Source organism: Lontra canadensis, unplaced genomic scaffold (genome assembly GCF_010015895.1).
Source record: "Lontra canadensis isolate GAN:19392208 unplaced genomic scaffold, GSC_riverotter_1.0 scaffold58, whole genome shotgun sequence".
Lineage (NCBI taxonomy): Eukaryota > Metazoa > Chordata > Mammalia > Carnivora > Mustelidae > Lontra > Lontra canadensis.
In genome coordinates, this window is record NW_022631052.1 from 7,238,296 (window position 1) to 7,256,802 (window position 18,507).

General features: G+C 40.1%; 1 protein-coding gene across 8 annotated transcripts in view; it reads left to right on the forward strand.

Moving 5' to 3' along the window:
- TMEM116 (transmembrane protein 116) overlaps nt 1-18,507 on the forward strand; it is a 91,226-nt gene that overhangs the window by 56,742 nt on the left and 15,977 nt on the right. For 5 of the 8 annotated variants that reach the window (XM_032876261.1, XM_032876262.1, XM_032876263.1 and 2 more), the window contains 3 exons: nt 1,210-1,354; nt 2,083-2,156; nt 3,154-4,310. In XM_032876261.1, the coding sequence (XP_032732152.1) occupies nt 1,210-1,354; nt 2,083-2,156; nt 3,154-3,405 (471 nt within the window). In that variant the 3' untranslated portion in view covers nt 3,406-4,310. Of the gene's footprint in view, nt 1-1,209; nt 1,355-2,082; nt 2,157-3,153; nt 4,311-18,507 lie in introns of those variants that run through there. The other 3 variants (XM_032876264.1, XM_032876265.1, XM_032876266.1) reach the window with 1 other exon arrangement.

Genomic DNA, 18,507 nt, shown 5'->3' on the forward strand with positions numbered 1-18,507 from the left:
TTATGGAGAATTTCCTTTAACAATTTAAAAATAAATTGTGGAGATAGCTTAGCTCAAATCAGCAACTTTGTAAAGAGGGCGAAATGAATAGTTTATATTAAGGTGATTTTGATGATCTTCACTTAGAACTAATTGACACGAGAGGCAGGTATCCCATAGCCTGGTACCCTGGGGATTCTTTTTTTTTTTTTTTTTTAAGAATTTATTTATTTATTTGACAGAAAGAAAGAGACATCGAGAGAGGAGATCAGGCATGGGGAGAGGGGGGTGGGGAGTTGGTGGGGAGTGGGAAGGGGAGAAGCAGGCTTCCTGTAGAGCAGGAAGCCTGATACCGGGCTCAATACCAGGACCCTGGGACCATGACCTGAGCCACCCAGGTGCTGCTACCCTGGGAATTCTTGATTGCTTTTTTAAATAATACAATCTTCAGAACTGATTCTACTAGACATTAATATTCCCAAATAAGTAAAAGCCTCCTTTTGATTCCTATGTCTGTGGGGAAATGAAATTACATGGCTAAACTTAATTAAATAATTGGCTTATTAACTTAGAGAGTGGGTCTGGATGATTAGGGAGAATTTTAGATTTGTCAGATTTGTTACCAAGATTATTAGCTAATTTTCTCCCCACAGAAAGCATATTGGAATTCTGAACTGATTTATATTTGTTTCATTAGCTTATATAGAGAGCCCCCAGATGGAAGGGGAAAACAGTCCCCTTTTCCATCTAAGGGCAAGAAGAGACTTCCTAAAACTTTATTTTGCTTTGAGTTGAGAATTTCAGCTCAGCCATGGTGCTGATGTATTTATTTTAAGGGTGTTAAGCACAGAATATTTTCTAACACAGGCTCTAGTAAAGCATTTTAAAAGAGGGCCTGGTTAGATCTTAGCTTTAACTTCCCATATATACTGTGATTAGCCTCAGTTGGCGGGGGGTGGGGGGAAAGCCTGTGAGTTGATGTAAAGTTTATGTATTGAACACGGTAACCACAGGTTTGGCTAATATCTATCCATTTCCCCTGGGCTAGAAAAGTTCACTCTGAAGATGATTTTCTTTCAGAAAAATCCAGTCTTAGATGGTAAAGACAGGAGAATGAGTTTTCCCGCTGTCAGATCCTGAGAGAAGTGATCCCCTACAACAATAGGAAGCTAGAGCGAGGAAGTTTTACCAAGCCTCAGGCAAACTACTCACTGATGTACTCCTGTTTAGGTCTTACTCATCCAAGCCCAGACCCTTTATAAAAAGTTTGTGAAAAAAACTGGCTTCCTGGGGAGTGAACAGTGGGCAGTGATTTACATTGTGGAGCAGCGAGTACGCTTCTACCCGGTGGCCTTCTTTTGCTGCTGGAGCCCAGGTGGGTACCTTAAAAGGAAGAGCTGGGTAATAATGAGGACACCTATTGGGTTCTGATGAAGCAAAGTGGTCCCACCAAGAAGAATGACTGCAACTTGTAAAATTCCCGTCCAACTGTAAAATCTATGTTGGTCCCACTTTCTTCTTTTTCTTCCTGTGTTTTAGAAATTAAGGTAATTAGACATGAGATGCAACCTAAGAGAGGAAACGTTCTGATAGAGTTCAGAAATACTAACACCTGTCCCTCCTAGTACACGAAATATAGTGAAGATCAGATTGGATAGTGCTTATGAAAGACCTTGTGAATTCCGAAGCACCAAGAAGTGTAACTTACCTCCCCATAGTGTATCTTAACCAACATTGCTACACTGTAACCTGCAAAGTTTAGTCAGTGAGGAATGGAAGTGGGAGACGGGAGGCCCAGTGGTTCATGTTACTGGTTAATCTCATTCCTAGTCTTCATTATGCCTGTACCCTTATTTCTCATGGTGCGTAGGCATGTATACTGGGGATTTTTGTAAAGATTTTATTAGAGAGAGAGAGCATAAGCAGCGGGAGTGGCAAGCAAAGGGAGCCCCATGCAGGACTCAGTCCCAGGACCCTGGGATCATGGCCTGAGCTGAAGGCAGATGCTTAACCGACTGAGCCACCCAGGTGTCCCTATACTGGGGAATTTTATGCTCAGACAGGTTGGACTGGCAAGAAGATTTATACTTCGTGTTTTCACAGCTGTCATTCTGGTGATCATAAAGTTGACCAAGCCACAGGACATGAAGCTTCACGTGGCCCTCTCTGTTCTCCAGGTAACACCTTCAGTATCCATTTTTACACTCTCTTATCCTGTTCTCTTACACTGACATTACTCAGTAAGCACAGTTTTTTCCCTTAGCATATTTATTTCTGTGTTGCAAAAAAGAAAATGTATTATTTATATTCAGTTATGAAAAGTGTGAAGTTTTCCTCACAGATGAAGTAGATACTTCTGTGAAAGTGCTGCCATGCGTTCCAGAGCACAATGTATCTCTGGTTAACTTCATTTTATTGGTGTGTTTTAAGGGATGGGTAACAAAAAAACAAAATCTACCAGATAATGTTTTTATGAAACACTGATAGTGACATAATTCTCTCCCACCCAAAGCGAAATGAATGGGGTAAATTAGCTATTCCAGGTAAACGAGGAGAGAGGAATACAGAAATAGAACAGTTCTCTCTTTTCCTCTTTTATTAGACTTATGAAGCTTTTTTTGGGGTTATCTGACTATACTGATAGGGCATATTCCTCAAGCCTGACCTGGGAAATGGGGGAAATAAGAAAGGGGATTGAAATCCATTCATTTTCGTTATGTATGTGCCAAGAAGTATGACCGACCCTCAGTCATCCATAACAAGGTACGATGCAAAGAGTGAGTTCAGGAAGAGCTAGAATGGGATGAAATCAGAGAGGTTGACAAACCATGAGAGTCGGGACCATGAAACAAACTGAGGGTTACAGAACAAAGAGGGTGGGGGGATGGGGTAACCGGGTGATGGGTATTAAGGATGGCATGTGTCATGTTGAGAACTGGGTGTTATATGCAACTAATGAATTGTTGAACACTATATCAAAAACTAATGATGTACTATATTTTGGCTAATTGAGCATAGTAAAAAAAAGAGCTAGAAAAATATGAAAAACTGACACCAGATTTTGCTGTTTGAGATAAAACAAATATAACAGTTCTTTATAAATAAGGGGAATGGGGACAATTCCCTGGATCTCTGAAAACCTGAAGGATGGGTTCCATCACTTCATCTCCTCAGGCTCTAACAGGATCATCCCAGGGTCTTCTCAACTGTGGAGTATATAGCTGGACACAATACAAGTTCTACCAACTAAAGCAACAGGCTCGGCGTGATGCAGACACCCAAACACCATTATTATGCTCACAGAAGAGATTCTATAGCAGGGGCCTAGATACAATGGAGTCTGCCCTTGGTTTTGATACCAGTCCTCCACCATTCTTTGAAACTGTAATACTGGAACATCCAGGAACCAGAATTATTCCACATTAATGGATTGAGAAGAGTGTTGGGGAACAACATCTCAGGTCTTTCCAACCATGCCTTAAACTATGGAAGTGAAAGAGGATGTAGTGCTGTGGTTAGTAGCTTTTCTTGTTGAATTGGGCAGGATCTCTCTGTTATTCTCAGATTCACTAAAGTCTTTGTTCAGAGAGGTAAAGCCACTTTTCTTCTAAGAGATAGACTCCTATCACCTCAGTGAATACTATATTTGTTTAAATCTCTTCTGGATAATTTCCAAGTTATAACTTATATGTGCCATTTCCAGGCTCTCTACTCTGGTCGTGTGGGAAGTAGGGTGGCATGCAGCAGCTTGCTCAGATTTTGCTAGTATTATTATTCTCTCTGAAGTTGGACAGAGAAAGTCCTGGGTGTCTGTTCTTTGAAGAGTTTTTGAAACTCAGAAGAATCAAGGACAGTAACTACCAAAAAACTGACAGTGGGATCCTCAGGTACGTCCTACTCTCTTATTTGTTCAGTGCTGTTCTAAGTCTTGACAGTAGGAACCATCTGCTCTAGGAAATTAAGGCCAATCTCATGAAGTTACAAGGGATAATACGATCTAAGAGAAATCAGGATTAAAAGAAACTTTAGGTATCAAGAACTCTCAACTCCCATTTATAAGCAGAAGTCCAAAGGTAGGTTTCATAGTCCCTGGACATAGAATTAGATTGAACCATATGAACTTAGCATTTTTGTAGGTGAAAATGACCTAATATCATCAATTTTGCATGGTTTAACCTAATGGTAGGTGCTCGATGTATCTTTATAGAATAAGTGAATGAATAAGTGAATGAATGGCTAGAAAGAACCTTTTGGGAAAGAAAAGATTCCCAGACTGCAGAGCCTCATTCACTAGCAAGAATGTCTACCTGTTTCTTCTTCCCCCTCCCCTCTCCTTCTCCTTCATCCTCCTCCTCCTCCTCCTCTTCTTCTGAAAGATTTTATTTATTTATTTGAGAGAGAGAGTGCAAACAGTGGGTGGAGCAGAGGGAGAAGGACAAGCAGACTCTATGCTGAGCATAGAGCCTGACACAGGACTCAATCCCAGAACCCTGATATCATGACCTGAGCTGAAACCAAGATTCAAACACTTAACTGACTGAGCCAGCCAGGCACCACCCTTCTTCTTTAATCACACAACAAGTGGTGTTTGATCTCTTCAGTTAAGTTATGAACAAAACCAGTCTGAGGCCAGGGCATCAGATACTATGATATCAAAACAAAGAGGAAAAGCCAAATGGACAAAGTGTCTGGAATGACAATCAACTAAAATACCTGGAACTAATAATGAGATGCTTCACACCTGATTTACTCCTTTGGTCCAAGGAAAAATCCTCAAGGTTAGAGACAATTGACAGAGTAGATTACAATGGTGAATTAGATAGGATACTATGAAACGTAAGTTCCAGAAATCACTCCAAAGGAACTCTCTGTAGAAATGTTAGGGAGATCAGTAACAGATCTTTAGGTTTGAGGCCATGAGCTTCACCCTTGCTGTGGAGGGTGACCTGGCCTTGTTACGTCAAGATCACATCTTGAGGCCTGTCATTGCCCCATAGTTCTGGAAACCTGATTTCTGGGTAGCACAGAACAACAAAGATTGCTTCACATAGGGAGCTTCTTTAAATTCTTTTAATTTAAAAAATGAGTAATATTAACATTTGGGGTGGCAGATGGAAAAAAAATTCCTATTTCCGTAGACCTTGAGGGACACCAGAACTATGGAGTTTGATTCTTAAAAAGTTTTTTTAGTGGGGTACCTGGGAAGCTCAGTCGATTGGGCGTCTGACTCTTAATTTCTGCTCGGGTCATGATTTCTGCATCATGGGATTGAGCCCCACACCAGGCTCTACGCTCAGTATGGAGTCTGTTTCTCCCTCTCCCTCTGCTCGCGCTTGCTCTCTGTCTCTCTGTCTCTCTGTCTCTCTCTCTCTCACACAAATAAATAAAATATTTTTTAGAAAGGTCTTTTTTGTATCACTTCATATTTGGCTTTATTATTAGAAAGAAGGTAATGATGAAATGTTTTTCAGGTTTGTTAATCTTGCTTCTCTGATGAATTTTTTGCATAGACATTGGTCTTAGATCTTCTATGGATGTAAGTAAACAAAAACATAATAGGAATGAGAGATAGTAAAAGGCTAGGCAAGATCCAGATTAGGATTATAAGCTTTTTGTCATACTGAGAGTCAGAGCAGACACATGGAGCTGGGCCACTCTTCAAACTGCCCCCCAAACCCCTAGATTCACATGTAGGAGGGGTATGGATGTAGACACAGTGATATTCATAAAATTATTACAAATACCCCTCCATGACACTTGTCCAGGTTGTAGTCATAGTAGAGTATAGAGGTATCTAAGCAGGTTTGATTAATATAGATCTGTGAATGATGTTGGGTACCATCCCTCTCAACAGCTCTGTCTGTGACTTCAAAAAATTCTGCACTCCAATACCACATGTCCTACATGGGGAACTGGGTAAGGTTTGATGTTTTTTAGTTCAGTCAACAGCCTTTCACATTTTGCAACTTTCCAGGCTACCTTTTTGTCCTTTCCAAAGATTTTAACACACCAATTCTCCAGGCTTCAGCACCAGCCCTGGTAATAGTAACCTGTTCTTTGTAAGGAACGCCATCTTCCTTGTATCTGTCTGGCATTACCTGGAAATGCCATTACAGTGTTCTGGGAGGTCACACTCATCTACTCTGAGGCAGCAGGGTATAGAAATATGCTGGTTTTTTAGAAGGATCCCAGATGTGCTATCTGAACCTTCCTTTGCTGGCATGAAGACAGTAGTGATCCTTTTAATAACCAAGGACGATGCCACAATCACATTCTTTTCCCTTATTAACTGTCTTTTCTTTTTCCCCAGTATGGCTTTCCAAAGGAGCTTTGGAGCTCAGGTTTTTTTAAACAGGCTATACCCTCTGTGCTTATGCCGCAGTCAGTGGAAGTAGTCAATGGTGCAGTTGCTGAAGCCCTTATCTACAGTAAGAAATTCATTCAGAGGTCAGAGGTTCTGGCCATGACACTTGCAGGCCCGCATGGCCATGCTTCATTCCCAAGTTTTGGCCAAGCTTGTGAGCCATAAAAGCTGTAAAATGTGTTATATTTTCATGACAGAAAGATTCAACACTGGTTGAATTCTTAGCAATGCAGATTCCACTAAGAAATGCATGGCACGGGGCGCCTGGGTGGCTCACTGGGATAAGCTGCTGCCTTTGGCTCAGGTCATGATCCCAGGGTCCTGGGATCCAGCCCCACATTGAGCTCTCTGCTCAGCAGGGAGCCTGCTTCCCTCTTTCTCTCTGCCTGCCTCTCTGCCTACTTGTGATCTCTCCCTGTCAAATAAATAAATAAAAGAAAAGAAAAGAAAAATGCATGGCTCTGGTACTTCCCAAGACTTTGGCCAGTGATCATATGAATGACATTATGCCTCACTCTTCTCAAAAGATTCCATTCTCTCTAGCAGTTAAAATTTTGAAGTGTTTCTTGCAAATTCAGGGAGATTTCTCACTAGGTTTCTTTCTGTCTATATCTTTAACCCAGTAAATAATACTGGGTTACAGTACATTTAGTTTCTTCTTGTACCTGTTAACATGAACATCTGTTACCATCTGTATTGTCTTGGTAGCATTATTATTCCACACTTGGAACTGCATACTGTCAACCACAGTAAACATTTCTGCATACTTGGGTAGTGACCACATATATGACATTGAAAAGGAAGAGGGTTCTATTTTGCTCTGAAATTGTGAAGTGGTTAAGAGCCCCTCTTGTTTATCTCCACTCACTGTACAAGAATAACCTGATTTTAAAGATATGCTGACAACCATATGCCCCAAGGTCTTTGAAGTGTAGATGGTCTTGATGCCAAAGGCAGTGTCATATAAAGTCCGGACTCCCTTTATACCCCTGAGCAAGTGCTGATAGTCACAGAGAATGCAATTCACCCTCTGAACATCTATTCATCCTGAGTAAAAGGTATGTCTAAGCCTAGTATCCCATTTTGATGTGTATAAACGTGGTAGTTCTTGATAAATAATCCTTTCTTTTGCTTCATATTAGTAAGAGGCCATTTTCCTTGTATGACCAGAATATAGGACATTTTTCTGCTTTTTCTTTCAGAAGTTTGAATATCATCAAGTTGGTAGGGATGACTGTTTTATAATAAAGAGATTTCCATTTACAATGTACCCCTTGAAGAATAGTCATTATCAGCTATAAAGATGTCATGCAGCTTAATGTAGGAAGGGCTCATTCTTAAGTGCCCATTCAAGAATTCTTGGAAGAAAAATCACTCTAAACCTTACCCATGACCACTTGATTTCATAGAAGGAAGGGCAAAAGGGAGGCAAAGTAACTACAGTTGTCATTTTCATGGCCCAGTTGAAACAACTAATAGTTTTATACCTCTGTCTCAGTTGCCTTGCCTGAGATCCATATCTTTGTCAGTGACACAGTTTGGTTAAAGCTCAAAGCTTTGCTGCCTGTTGCAAGGATAGCTGTTCCCATCCTGAGAGTTACAAGATGACATCTGTAGTTTGACTGTGCCTCTTCCTACTCCTGTTGTGGTCTCTCTTCTCAGGAGTGCCCTAACTTTGCAACCTTCATGAAAGCACAAAATTTTAGTGCTGCTTAATTGAGCTCCTGCTGTCTTCATAGAGGAGTGTACAAAGGAAAACTTGGTACAGAGAGGAAACTTTCAAAGGTCCTGCCAGTATTATGACTCAGGATCACACACCAAGAAAAGAAAAAGCTATAACCTTATTCGTTTAGTCCCAGTCCCCATGGAAGTCTTCCTCTCCTGTCATTCATTGTTCTTTTGAGTCATTGAAACCACAGGTTTCCAGAGCAGGGGTTTGTAGATCTCTGGGTAGGTCATATTTTGCACCATCCCTATTCTGAATCATTCAGCCCTTTTCAAACCTCCAGTTCCTTTTCTTTATCACAATATTTTTATTGGCTAATTCCTAGAATACATGTAAAGTATTAGAGTAACCCATGCCTCTGTGAAAAGCACATATGTAAACTGAAAAATAATATTTGTATTCAGTTCTTTTTTCTCTTTAGCCTTACAGTATGAGGTCAAAATAATGTTTTCTAGAATTATCTAGGTTATACTTCTTTATCTAAACTTATTCGGCATGGTGATATTATTCATTTTGAATACAGCTAAGTTCATGTATTACTGTTTGTATTTCATTTTGGGCTTTCCCCCACATTTTGGATGATGATGATGATTTTTGGCATATGTGAAATATTACCATGATTCTAAAACTCAGTAGTATACTGAAGAAAGTATGCAGAGTATACCTCCTTGAGCCTTTAATCTGTTCCATGTCCTACTTCTTTCTACCCATCTCCCAACGACCTATCTTAATAGTACTTAGTTTTATTTTTCCTCTCTTTCTGCACAAACTAGTAAATGCATATATATTTTCTTGTATCCTCCTCTCTTCTTTTAGGATTTTATTTATTTGAGAGAGAGAGTGTGTGCATGAGAGAGTGAGCATGAGTGATGGGGAAGGGTAGAGAGAAAGGGGAAGCAGAGAGGAGAAGCTCAGCAGGGAGTTTGATGTGGGGCTTAGTCCCAGGTCCCTGGGATCATGATCTGAGATGAAGGCAGATGCTTAACGAACTGAGCCATTCAGGCGTCTCTATCCTCTTCTTTCTTATATAAATGTAGCATAACATTTTGCATTTTCCTCTTTAAACTTAAAGATACATCCTGCAAATAATCCCATAGCAGTTCAGTGAGAGCTTCTTCATTCTTTCTTTTTCACAGCTGTATAATAAATACTCTATTTTATGGATATAATTTATTCAATCACTCTTCTCTGTATGGGCTTTTGAATTGTATATATTGTTTTGAAATTACATACAACACATCAACAGATAATCTTGCACATATGTATTTTTGTGGAGGCACATTCCTTCACAAAATAGGGAAGCAGTGCCTCTGTAACTAACTGTAAATGTAGCTTTGTTTAATATTGCCAAATTCCCCTTCAAAAAGGTTTTGCCAGTTGCATTCCCACCAGCAATGTTTTAGAATGCCTATTTTCCCACATTGTAAGCAACAGGGTATGTTACCATGCCATAAATTTTAATTTTCAGCCATTTAATAGGTGAGAAGTGCTGTTTAACTTGTATTTTTCTACTTTGAGTGAATTTGAACAGGTTTTAATATGTTTAAGGTCATTTAAAAAAATCTTTTAATAGTTATTTGTTCATGTCTTTACCCCCTTTTCTATCAAGGTTTTGGTCTATTTTCTCTTTAACTACCCCCCAGCTTTATTGAGGTATGATTCATGAATAAACTGTGTATATATGAAAGCATACAACATGTTGACTTGATATATGTATGGACTGTGAAATATTTATTTACATATAAAACATAAATATATTTATGTAAATGTAAATTTTCTAAAAGGCAAAGAAACTCATACAGTTAAAATAATTTTGGAGAAGAATAACATATGGGAGGAATCCCTCTTTTCAATTTGAAGACAATGTAATATTGGTGATGGGATAGATACACCGATCAATCAAACAGAAAAGAGAACCCACACATGTATGGCCAACTAGTTTTTGACAAAGGAATAATAGGAACTGCATGGAGGAAGGACAGTCTTTTCAAGAAATGGTGCTGGAAAATTAGATATATAGAGACCAAAAAAAGTTACCTCAACCTAAACCTCACATACAAAAATCACCTCAAAATGGGTCATAGTCTTAAATGTAAAATGTAAAACTATAAAACTTTTTAGAAGAAAATATAGAACATCTTTAGGATCTAGGGCTTGGTGAGGAATTTTTAACATAATACCAAAAGCATGATCCATAAAAGAAATCCAAAAAAATTGGACCACATCAAAAGTAAAAACTCTTAATTTATAAAAGACCCTGTTAAGAATATGAAAAGACAAGCCAAAAACTGGGATAAAACATTTGCAAACCACATACCTGATAAAGGACTCATCGAGAATATATAAAGAACTCTTATTGCTCAGCAATCCAGTTAGAGAATAGGCAAAAGACAAAGAGACATTTCACTGAACAGAATATATGGATGGCAAATAAGCACATGAAAAGATGTTTAATGTTAGTAGGCATTAGAGAGATGCAACTTAAGACCCCATGAGAGATCACTACAGACCTATTAGAATAGCTAAAATTTGAAAAATAGACAATGTCAAATGTTGGTGAGGATGCAGAGAAACTAGATCTTTCATACATTGCTGATAGGAATATATAATTGTGTATCAATGCTGGAAAACAAGCAGTTTCTTTAAAAAACTAAGCAAATAGTGTGACTTAACAGTTACGGTTCTAGATACTTATTCCAGAGAAATGAAAATGAATGTCTTCATAAAAAGTGTACACGGATAATCACAGCAGCTTTATTTGCAATAGCCCCAAACTGGAAACAATCGAAGTGTTGCTCAATAGGGGAAAGGTTAAACTGCGGTAAGTCCATATCAGCAAAAATGAATGAACCACTGATCCACAAAAATTAGTTGGATCTCAAGGGTATTATGGTGAGTGAAAAAAAGCAATCTCAAAAGGTTACATATTGTATGATTCCATTTGTATAACATTTTTGAGATGACAAAATTATAAAAATAGAAAACATATTAGTGTTTGCCAGAGGTTAGGGATAGTGGGGTGGGTGAAGAGTGGTATGACAATAGATGGGTAGCATGAGTGAGAACTTTGTGATAACAGAATAGTCCTCTATTTTGATTGTGGTGGTGGTTACAGAAATCTTCACATATTATAAAATGGCGTAGAACTATTCACATGTTATCAATGTCAGTGTCCTGGTTATGATAACCTCCTATATCAAGGGGAAAAGCTCAGTGAAAGGTATATATGATCTTTCTATGTTATCTTTGCAATTTCCTATGAATTATTTCAAAATACATTTAAAAAAGAACCCACAAGTGTCAAGCACATTTAAAAATCTGTTAGTATGTAACAGAGGAGGGGCAAGATGGCAGAGAAGTAGGAAACCCTGTTTCAACCAGTCTCCTAAAGTGAGCTAATTATCTACCAGAACACTCTGATCACCCATGAAATAAGCCTGAGAAGTAGGATTATACACTTCTGGATCTCTACAGGGGCGGAAGACACCAGTGGAGAGGTAAAGTGGAGTGGGAACCCTCGGACTAATATCTGAAGATAAACAGAAGGAGGCATTGGAAAGTAATACCCCAATACGAAAGTGCCTTGTGATTGGGGATCAGTATTAACTTGGAATCTTGTTAAAAGCACTCAAAAAGAGCAAAAGATCTTAAGGGGCAAATGGTGGAATTGGGCAGTCACAGGCATGGGCCTAAGCCCACGGACCCAGGATGGCCACTGCCCACGACAGCCCCTGCCAGAGAGTGCAGTGGAGCCCCTGGGGTTGTGTGGCTTGTACCACCGCTTGGCTGGGTGCACTCCCGCCCCTGCATGAGGGAGTCTGGTGATGGCACCAGCCTGCGTTCCCTAGAACTTTTGTGCTTTGCATGCACTGCACGACAGGGGTCTGACCCACTCCCCATCTGTGCCTGAGAAAGCTCCATTCAGGCACTAGCCAGCAGTCTATAGGAACAGGCAGGGTCTGGACTCTCCCAGCCGGGGTCTGAAGGAAATCAGCGTGATCTCTGGTTGTGATCCTGCAGTGGCAACATTCGCTATTGTGATCCCAGACAGCAGTCCCGGCAAAGGCAGCCACCGGAAGCAGACTCCCTGGACGAATACACTTGCGGTTTTAGTGGCATGGGGATGCAGAGACAAGTGGGTGCTTCAGGCGACCCCTGAGAGGGTGGCTGGGGACATGTAGTGCCTGTGGGAGGTCACATGGCTCAGTGGAGTTTGCGGAAGGGGAGTCTGTGTTCTGGACCAACCAGAGGGGAGCAGACTGAAACTTCTCTTTGAGACGGAGGTCTGGGTGCAGCTTGCTTTCCACTAAACTTCCAAAAACCCTCAGAAAGCCACCAAAGCCCAAAAACCTCCAGAGAACAAAAGCCTGAAAAACTGGTTTCCACAGAGCCCAGCCCCTCGATAGGGGGCAGAAGGACTCAACCCAAAGCAAGCAAGACTGAAAAACAACACAGCAGGCCCTTCCCCAGAAAGCCAGCCAAAAGAACGAGAGGACAACCACCACAGGGTCCCCATAAAACTGTAAACCTCCAATACAGGGGAAAACAATGTATTAAGCTCCCAGTATTGCCCTAAAACCTGTAGATTTCATAGATACAACTTTTATTTTTAATTCGTTGTCACTATTCTTGTGCTTTTTAATTTTTTTAACCTACTAACCATTACAACTAGAGGTTTAATATAACATATTCCATAATAATTTTTTTAAAGATTTTATTTATTGATTTGACAGAGAGAGATCACAAGTAGAGAGGCAGGCAGAGAGAGAGAGAGAGAGAGAGAGAGAAGCAGTCTCCCTGCTGAGCAGAGAGCCCGATGCGGGACTTGATCCCAGGACCCTGAGATCATGACCTGAGCCAAAGGCAGCGGCTTAACCCACTGAGCCACCCAGGCGCCCCCATAATAATCTTTTCACTTAAACTTTTTTCATACATATACCTGTGGGTTTTTTTCTATTTTTTAAACATACTTATAGATATAAACTTCAAGTAATCCTCTTTCCTTAATCAATACTACCCATACATATAAACCAGTTTTAATCTCCCTTTATCTCTGGAAAGTTGAGTCCTTTAACAAAGATACCAAGATACACCCAGGAAGAATCAAAATAACCTTCCTCACCCTCATCGAGGATTTATAACCACCCTCCCATCTTTTTCTTCTTCAGGGTTTCTGTGTATTTGTTTTTATTCTGGTATTATATAAATCCTACTCTTGGGGTTCATTTTGTCTGGGTTCTTTTTCTGATTTTTTTTTCTTGCCGTTTACTTTTGTTGGTCTTTTTGTTTGTCTGTTTTTGTTTGTTTACCTTATAAATCTTAACCTTTGGGCCCCATTCCAGCTGGGTCTTCTCTCTTTTTTTCTCTCTCTCTCTCTTTTTCTTTGTTCTTTCGTTTTGGTGGTGACTTCTGATTGCTCAGAAGCGTTCCAGGGTGCACCACGCCTGGATTGTGGTTGATATATTCAGCTATACATCCCCTGAACCACCTCTCACCAGAATGACTAGGAGGAGGAATGCCCAACAGAGGGAAAATTCAGAGACTGTGCCCTCTCCATCAGAACTATTGGATATGGGCACCTGGGTGGCTCAGTGGGTTAAAGCCTCTGCCTTCAACCCAGGTCATGATCCCAGCATCCTGGGATCAAGTCCCGCAGGGCTCTCTGCTCAGCAGGGAGTCTGCTTCCCCCTCTCTCTGCCTGCCTCTGTGCCTACTTGGGATCTCTGTCTATCAAATAAATTAATTAAATAAAAATTTAAAAAAAAAGAACTATTGGATATGGACATAAACAGTATGTCGGAAAGGGAATTCCAGGGTAACAATTATGCAGGCAATGGCTAGGATGGAGAAAATCGTTAGTGAAAACATAGAATCTCTAAGAGCAGAAGTGAAAGCTGCCCAGGAAGAAGTTAAAAATGCTATCAGTGAGATCCAGTCTAATCTAAATACTCTAACAGCTAGGGTAACTGAGGCAGAAGATAGAATTAGTGATCTAGACTATAAACTGATAGAGAAAAAGGATCAGGAGGAGGCATGGAAGAAACAACTTAGAAGCCATGAAAACAGAATTAGGGAAGTAAATGACGCCATGAAATGGTTCCAACGTCAGAATTATTGGGATCCCTGAGGGGGTAGAGAAACAGAGAAGACTAGGAGATATAGAAGATATAGTTGAACAAATTCTGGTTGAAAATTTTCCCAGTCTGGGGAATGGAACCAGCGTTCATGTCCTAGTGGTAGAAAGAACACCCCCCAAGATCAACGGATCTAGAAAGACCTCTCAAGACACTTTATTGTGAGACTGATGAATCATAATTTTAGACGAGAGCTTCTGAGGGCAGCTAGGGGGAAGATTCCTTACATACAGAGGAAGGTCCATCAGAATAACATCAGACCTGTCCACAGAAACCTGGCAAGCCAGGAAGGGCTGGCAAGACATATTCAGAGCACTAAATGAGAAGAACATGCAGCCAAGAATATTTTATCCATCAAGGTTACATTTCAAAATGGATGGAGAGATAAAGAGCTTCTAAGACCAGCAAGGTTTAAAAGAGCATGTGACCACCAAGCCAGCACTACAAGAAATATTAAGGGTGGTTCTATAAAAGAAGAAAGAACCCAAGAGTGACATAGAACAGAAATTCACAGAGACAATCTATAGAAACAAGAACTTCACAGGCAACGTGATGTCAATAAAAATGTATCTTTCAATAATCACTCTCAACATGAATGGCCTAAATGCCCCCATAATACAGCACAGGATTGCAGATTGGATAAAATGACAGGACCTGTCCATATGTTGTCTATTTGGAACCTAAGGCTACATCCAGACTGAAAGTGAAGGGATGGAGAAGCATCTTTCATACCAGAGGGCCTCAAAAGAAAGCTGGGGTAGCGATTCTCATATCAGATAAATTAGATTTTAAACTAAAGACTGTAGTCAGAGATAAAGAAGGACATTACATCATTTTTTTTTTAAGATTTTATTTATTTGACAGACAGATCACAAGCAGGCAGAGAGGCAGGCAGAGAGAGAGAGGAGGAAGCAGGCTCCTTGCTAAGCAGAGAGCCCGATGCAGGGCTCAATCCCAGGACCCTGGGATCATGACCTGAGCCGAAGGCAGAGGCTTTAATCCACTGAGCCACCCAGGCACCCTGGATACTACATAATTCTTAAAGGGTCTATCCACCAAGAAGATCTAAAAATTGTAAATACTTATGCCCCCAATAAGGCAGCAGCCAACTACATAAGACAACTGTTAATCAAGATAAAGAGTCACATTGATATGAATACAATAATAGTAGGGAATCTTAACATACCACTCACAGTAATAGATCATCCAAGCAGAAAATCAATAAAGAAATAAGAGCACTGACTGATACATTAGACCAGATGGGCCTCATAGGTATATACAGAATATTCCACCCTAAAACAACAGAATACTTATTGTTCTCGAGCGCACATGGAACTTCTCCAGAACAGACCACATAGTGGGTCACAAATCAGGGCTCAACCAATACCAAAAGACTGAGATTATTCCCTGCATATTCTCAGACTACACTGCTTTGAAACTGGAACTCAACCACAAGAAAAAGTTTGGAAGGAATTCAAACACTTGGAAGCTAAAGACCACCCTGCTTTAGAATGTTTAGATCAAACAGGAAATCAAAGAAGAACTTAAACAATTCATGGAAACCAATGAGAATGAAGACACATTGGTCCAAAGCCTATGGGATACGGCAAAGGCGGTCCTAAGAGGGAAATGCATAACCATCCAAGCCTCACTCAAAAAAATTGAAAAATCCAGAATACCCCAGCTCTCTTTACACCTTAAAGAACTGGAGAATCAACAACAAATTAAGCCAACCCCACACACAAGCAGGGAAGTAATCAAGATTAGAACAGAGATCAATGAGAACACATCAGTGAAACTAGAAGCTGGTTTTTTGAAAGAATCAATAAGATTTATAAGCCACTGGCCAAAATAATCCAAAAGAAAAGAGAGAGGACCCAAATAAATAAAATTATGAATGAAAAGGGAGAGATCATGACTAACACCAAGAAAATAGAAACAATCATTAGAAATTATTATCAACAGGTTATATGCCAATAAGTTAAGCAACCTAGACAAAATGGAAACCCATAAACTTCCAAAACTGAATCAGGAAGAAATTAACAACCTGAATAGAATTTCTAGTAACAAGATTGAAGCAATAATCAAAAACCTCCCAAAAAGCAAGAGCCCAGGACCTGATGGGTTCCCTGGAGAATTCTACCAAACATTCAAAGAAGAGATAATACCTATTCTTCTGAAGCTGTTTAAAAAAATAGAAACAGAAGGAAAACTTCCAGACTCTGATTACCCTGATCCCCCAACAAAGCAAAGACCCCACCAAAAATAATTTCAGACCAAAATCCCTGATGAATATGGATGCCAGATTCTCAACAAAATCCTAGCTAATAGGATCCAACAGTACATTAAAAATCTTATCCACCATGACCAGGTGGGATTTATCCATGGGATGCAAGTGTGGTTCAACATTCGCAAATCAATCAGTGTGATCGAACAAATCAATAAGAGAAGAGAGAAGAACCATAAGGTCCTCTCAATTGATGCAGAAAAAGAATTGGATAAGATACAGCATCCATTCCTGATTAAAACCCTTCAAAGTATAGGGATAGAGGGAACATTCCTCAACTTCATAAAATCTATCTATGAAAAACCCAGAGCGAATATCATTCTCAATGGGGAAAAGCTGACAGCCTTCCCTTTGAGATCAGGAACACAACAAGGATGTCCACTCTCACCACTGTTGTTCAGCATAGTACTAGAACTTCTAGAAACAGCAGTCAGACAACAAAAAGAAATAAAAGGTATTCAAATTGGCAAAGAAGAAGTTAAACTCTCTCTCGTCGCAGATGACATGATACTTTATATGGAAAACCCAAAAGACTCCACCCCCAAACTACTAGAACTCATATAGCAATTCAGTTATATGGCAGGATACAAAATCAATGTACAGAAATTGCTTTCTTATACACTAACAATGAAAATATAGGAAGGGAAATTAGAGAATCGATTCCATTTACTATAGCACCAAGAACCATAAGATACCTGGGAATAAACTTAACTAAAGAGGTAAAAGATCTGTACTTGAGGAACTACAGAATACTCATGAAAGAAATTGAAGAAGACACAAAAAGATGGAAGAGCATTCCATGCTCATGGATTGAAAGGATAAACATTGTTAAAATATCTATACTGCCTAGAGCAATCTATATTTTCAGTGCCATCCCGATCAAAATTCCTCCAGCATTTTTCTTTTTTTTTTTTTTTAAAAAGATTTTATTTATTTATTTGACAGACAGAGATCACAAGTAGGCAGAGAGGCAGGCAGAGAGAGAGAGGTGGAAGCAGGTTCCCTGCTGAGCAGAGAGCCCGATGCGGGGCTCGATCCCAGGTCCCTGGGATCATGACCCGAGCTGAAGGCAGAGGCTTTAACCCACTGAGCCACCCAGGCGCCCCCTTCCAGCATTTTTCAAAGAGCTGGAACAAGCAGTCCTAAAATTTGTATGGAACCAGAAGGGACCCGGAGTTGCTAAGGAAGTGTTGAAAAAGGAAAAAAAACTGGTGGCATCATGTTGCCTGATTTCAAGCTTTACTACAAAGCTGTGATCACCAAGACGGCATGACACTGGCACAAAAACAGACACATAGACCAGTGGAACAGGGTAGAGAGCCCAGATATGCACCCTCAACTCTACGATCAAATAATCTTCGACATAGCAGGAAAAAGTATCCAGTGGAAAAAAGATAGTCTCTTCAATAAATGGTGCTGGGAAAATTGGACAGCTATGTACAGAAGAATGAAACTTGATCATTCTCTTACACCATACACAAAGATAAACTCGAAATGGATAAAAGACCTCAGTGTGAGGCAGGAATCTATCAAAACCCTAGAGGAGAACATAGGCAGTAACCTCTTTGACATCAGCCACAGCAACTTCTTTCAAGACATGTCTCCAAAGGCAAAGGAAACAAAAGTGAAAATGAACTTTTAGGACTTCATCAAGATCAAAATCTCCTGCATAGCAAAGGAAACAGTCAATAAAACAAAGAGGCAACCCATGGAATGGGAGAAGATATTTGCAAATGACGCTACAGACAAAGGCCTTATATCCAAGATCTATAAAGAACTCCTCAAACTCAACACACACAAAACAATCACGTCAAAAAATGGGCAGAAGGGGCGCCTGGGTGGCTCAGTGGGTTAAGCCGCTGCCTTCGGCTCAGGTCATGATCTCAGGGTCCTGGGATCGAGTCCCGCATCGGGCTCTCTGCTTGGCAGGGAGCCTGCTTCTCTCTCTCTCTCTCTCTGCCTGCCTCTCTGTCTACTTGTGATCTCTCTCTGTCAAATAAATAAATAAAGTCTTAAA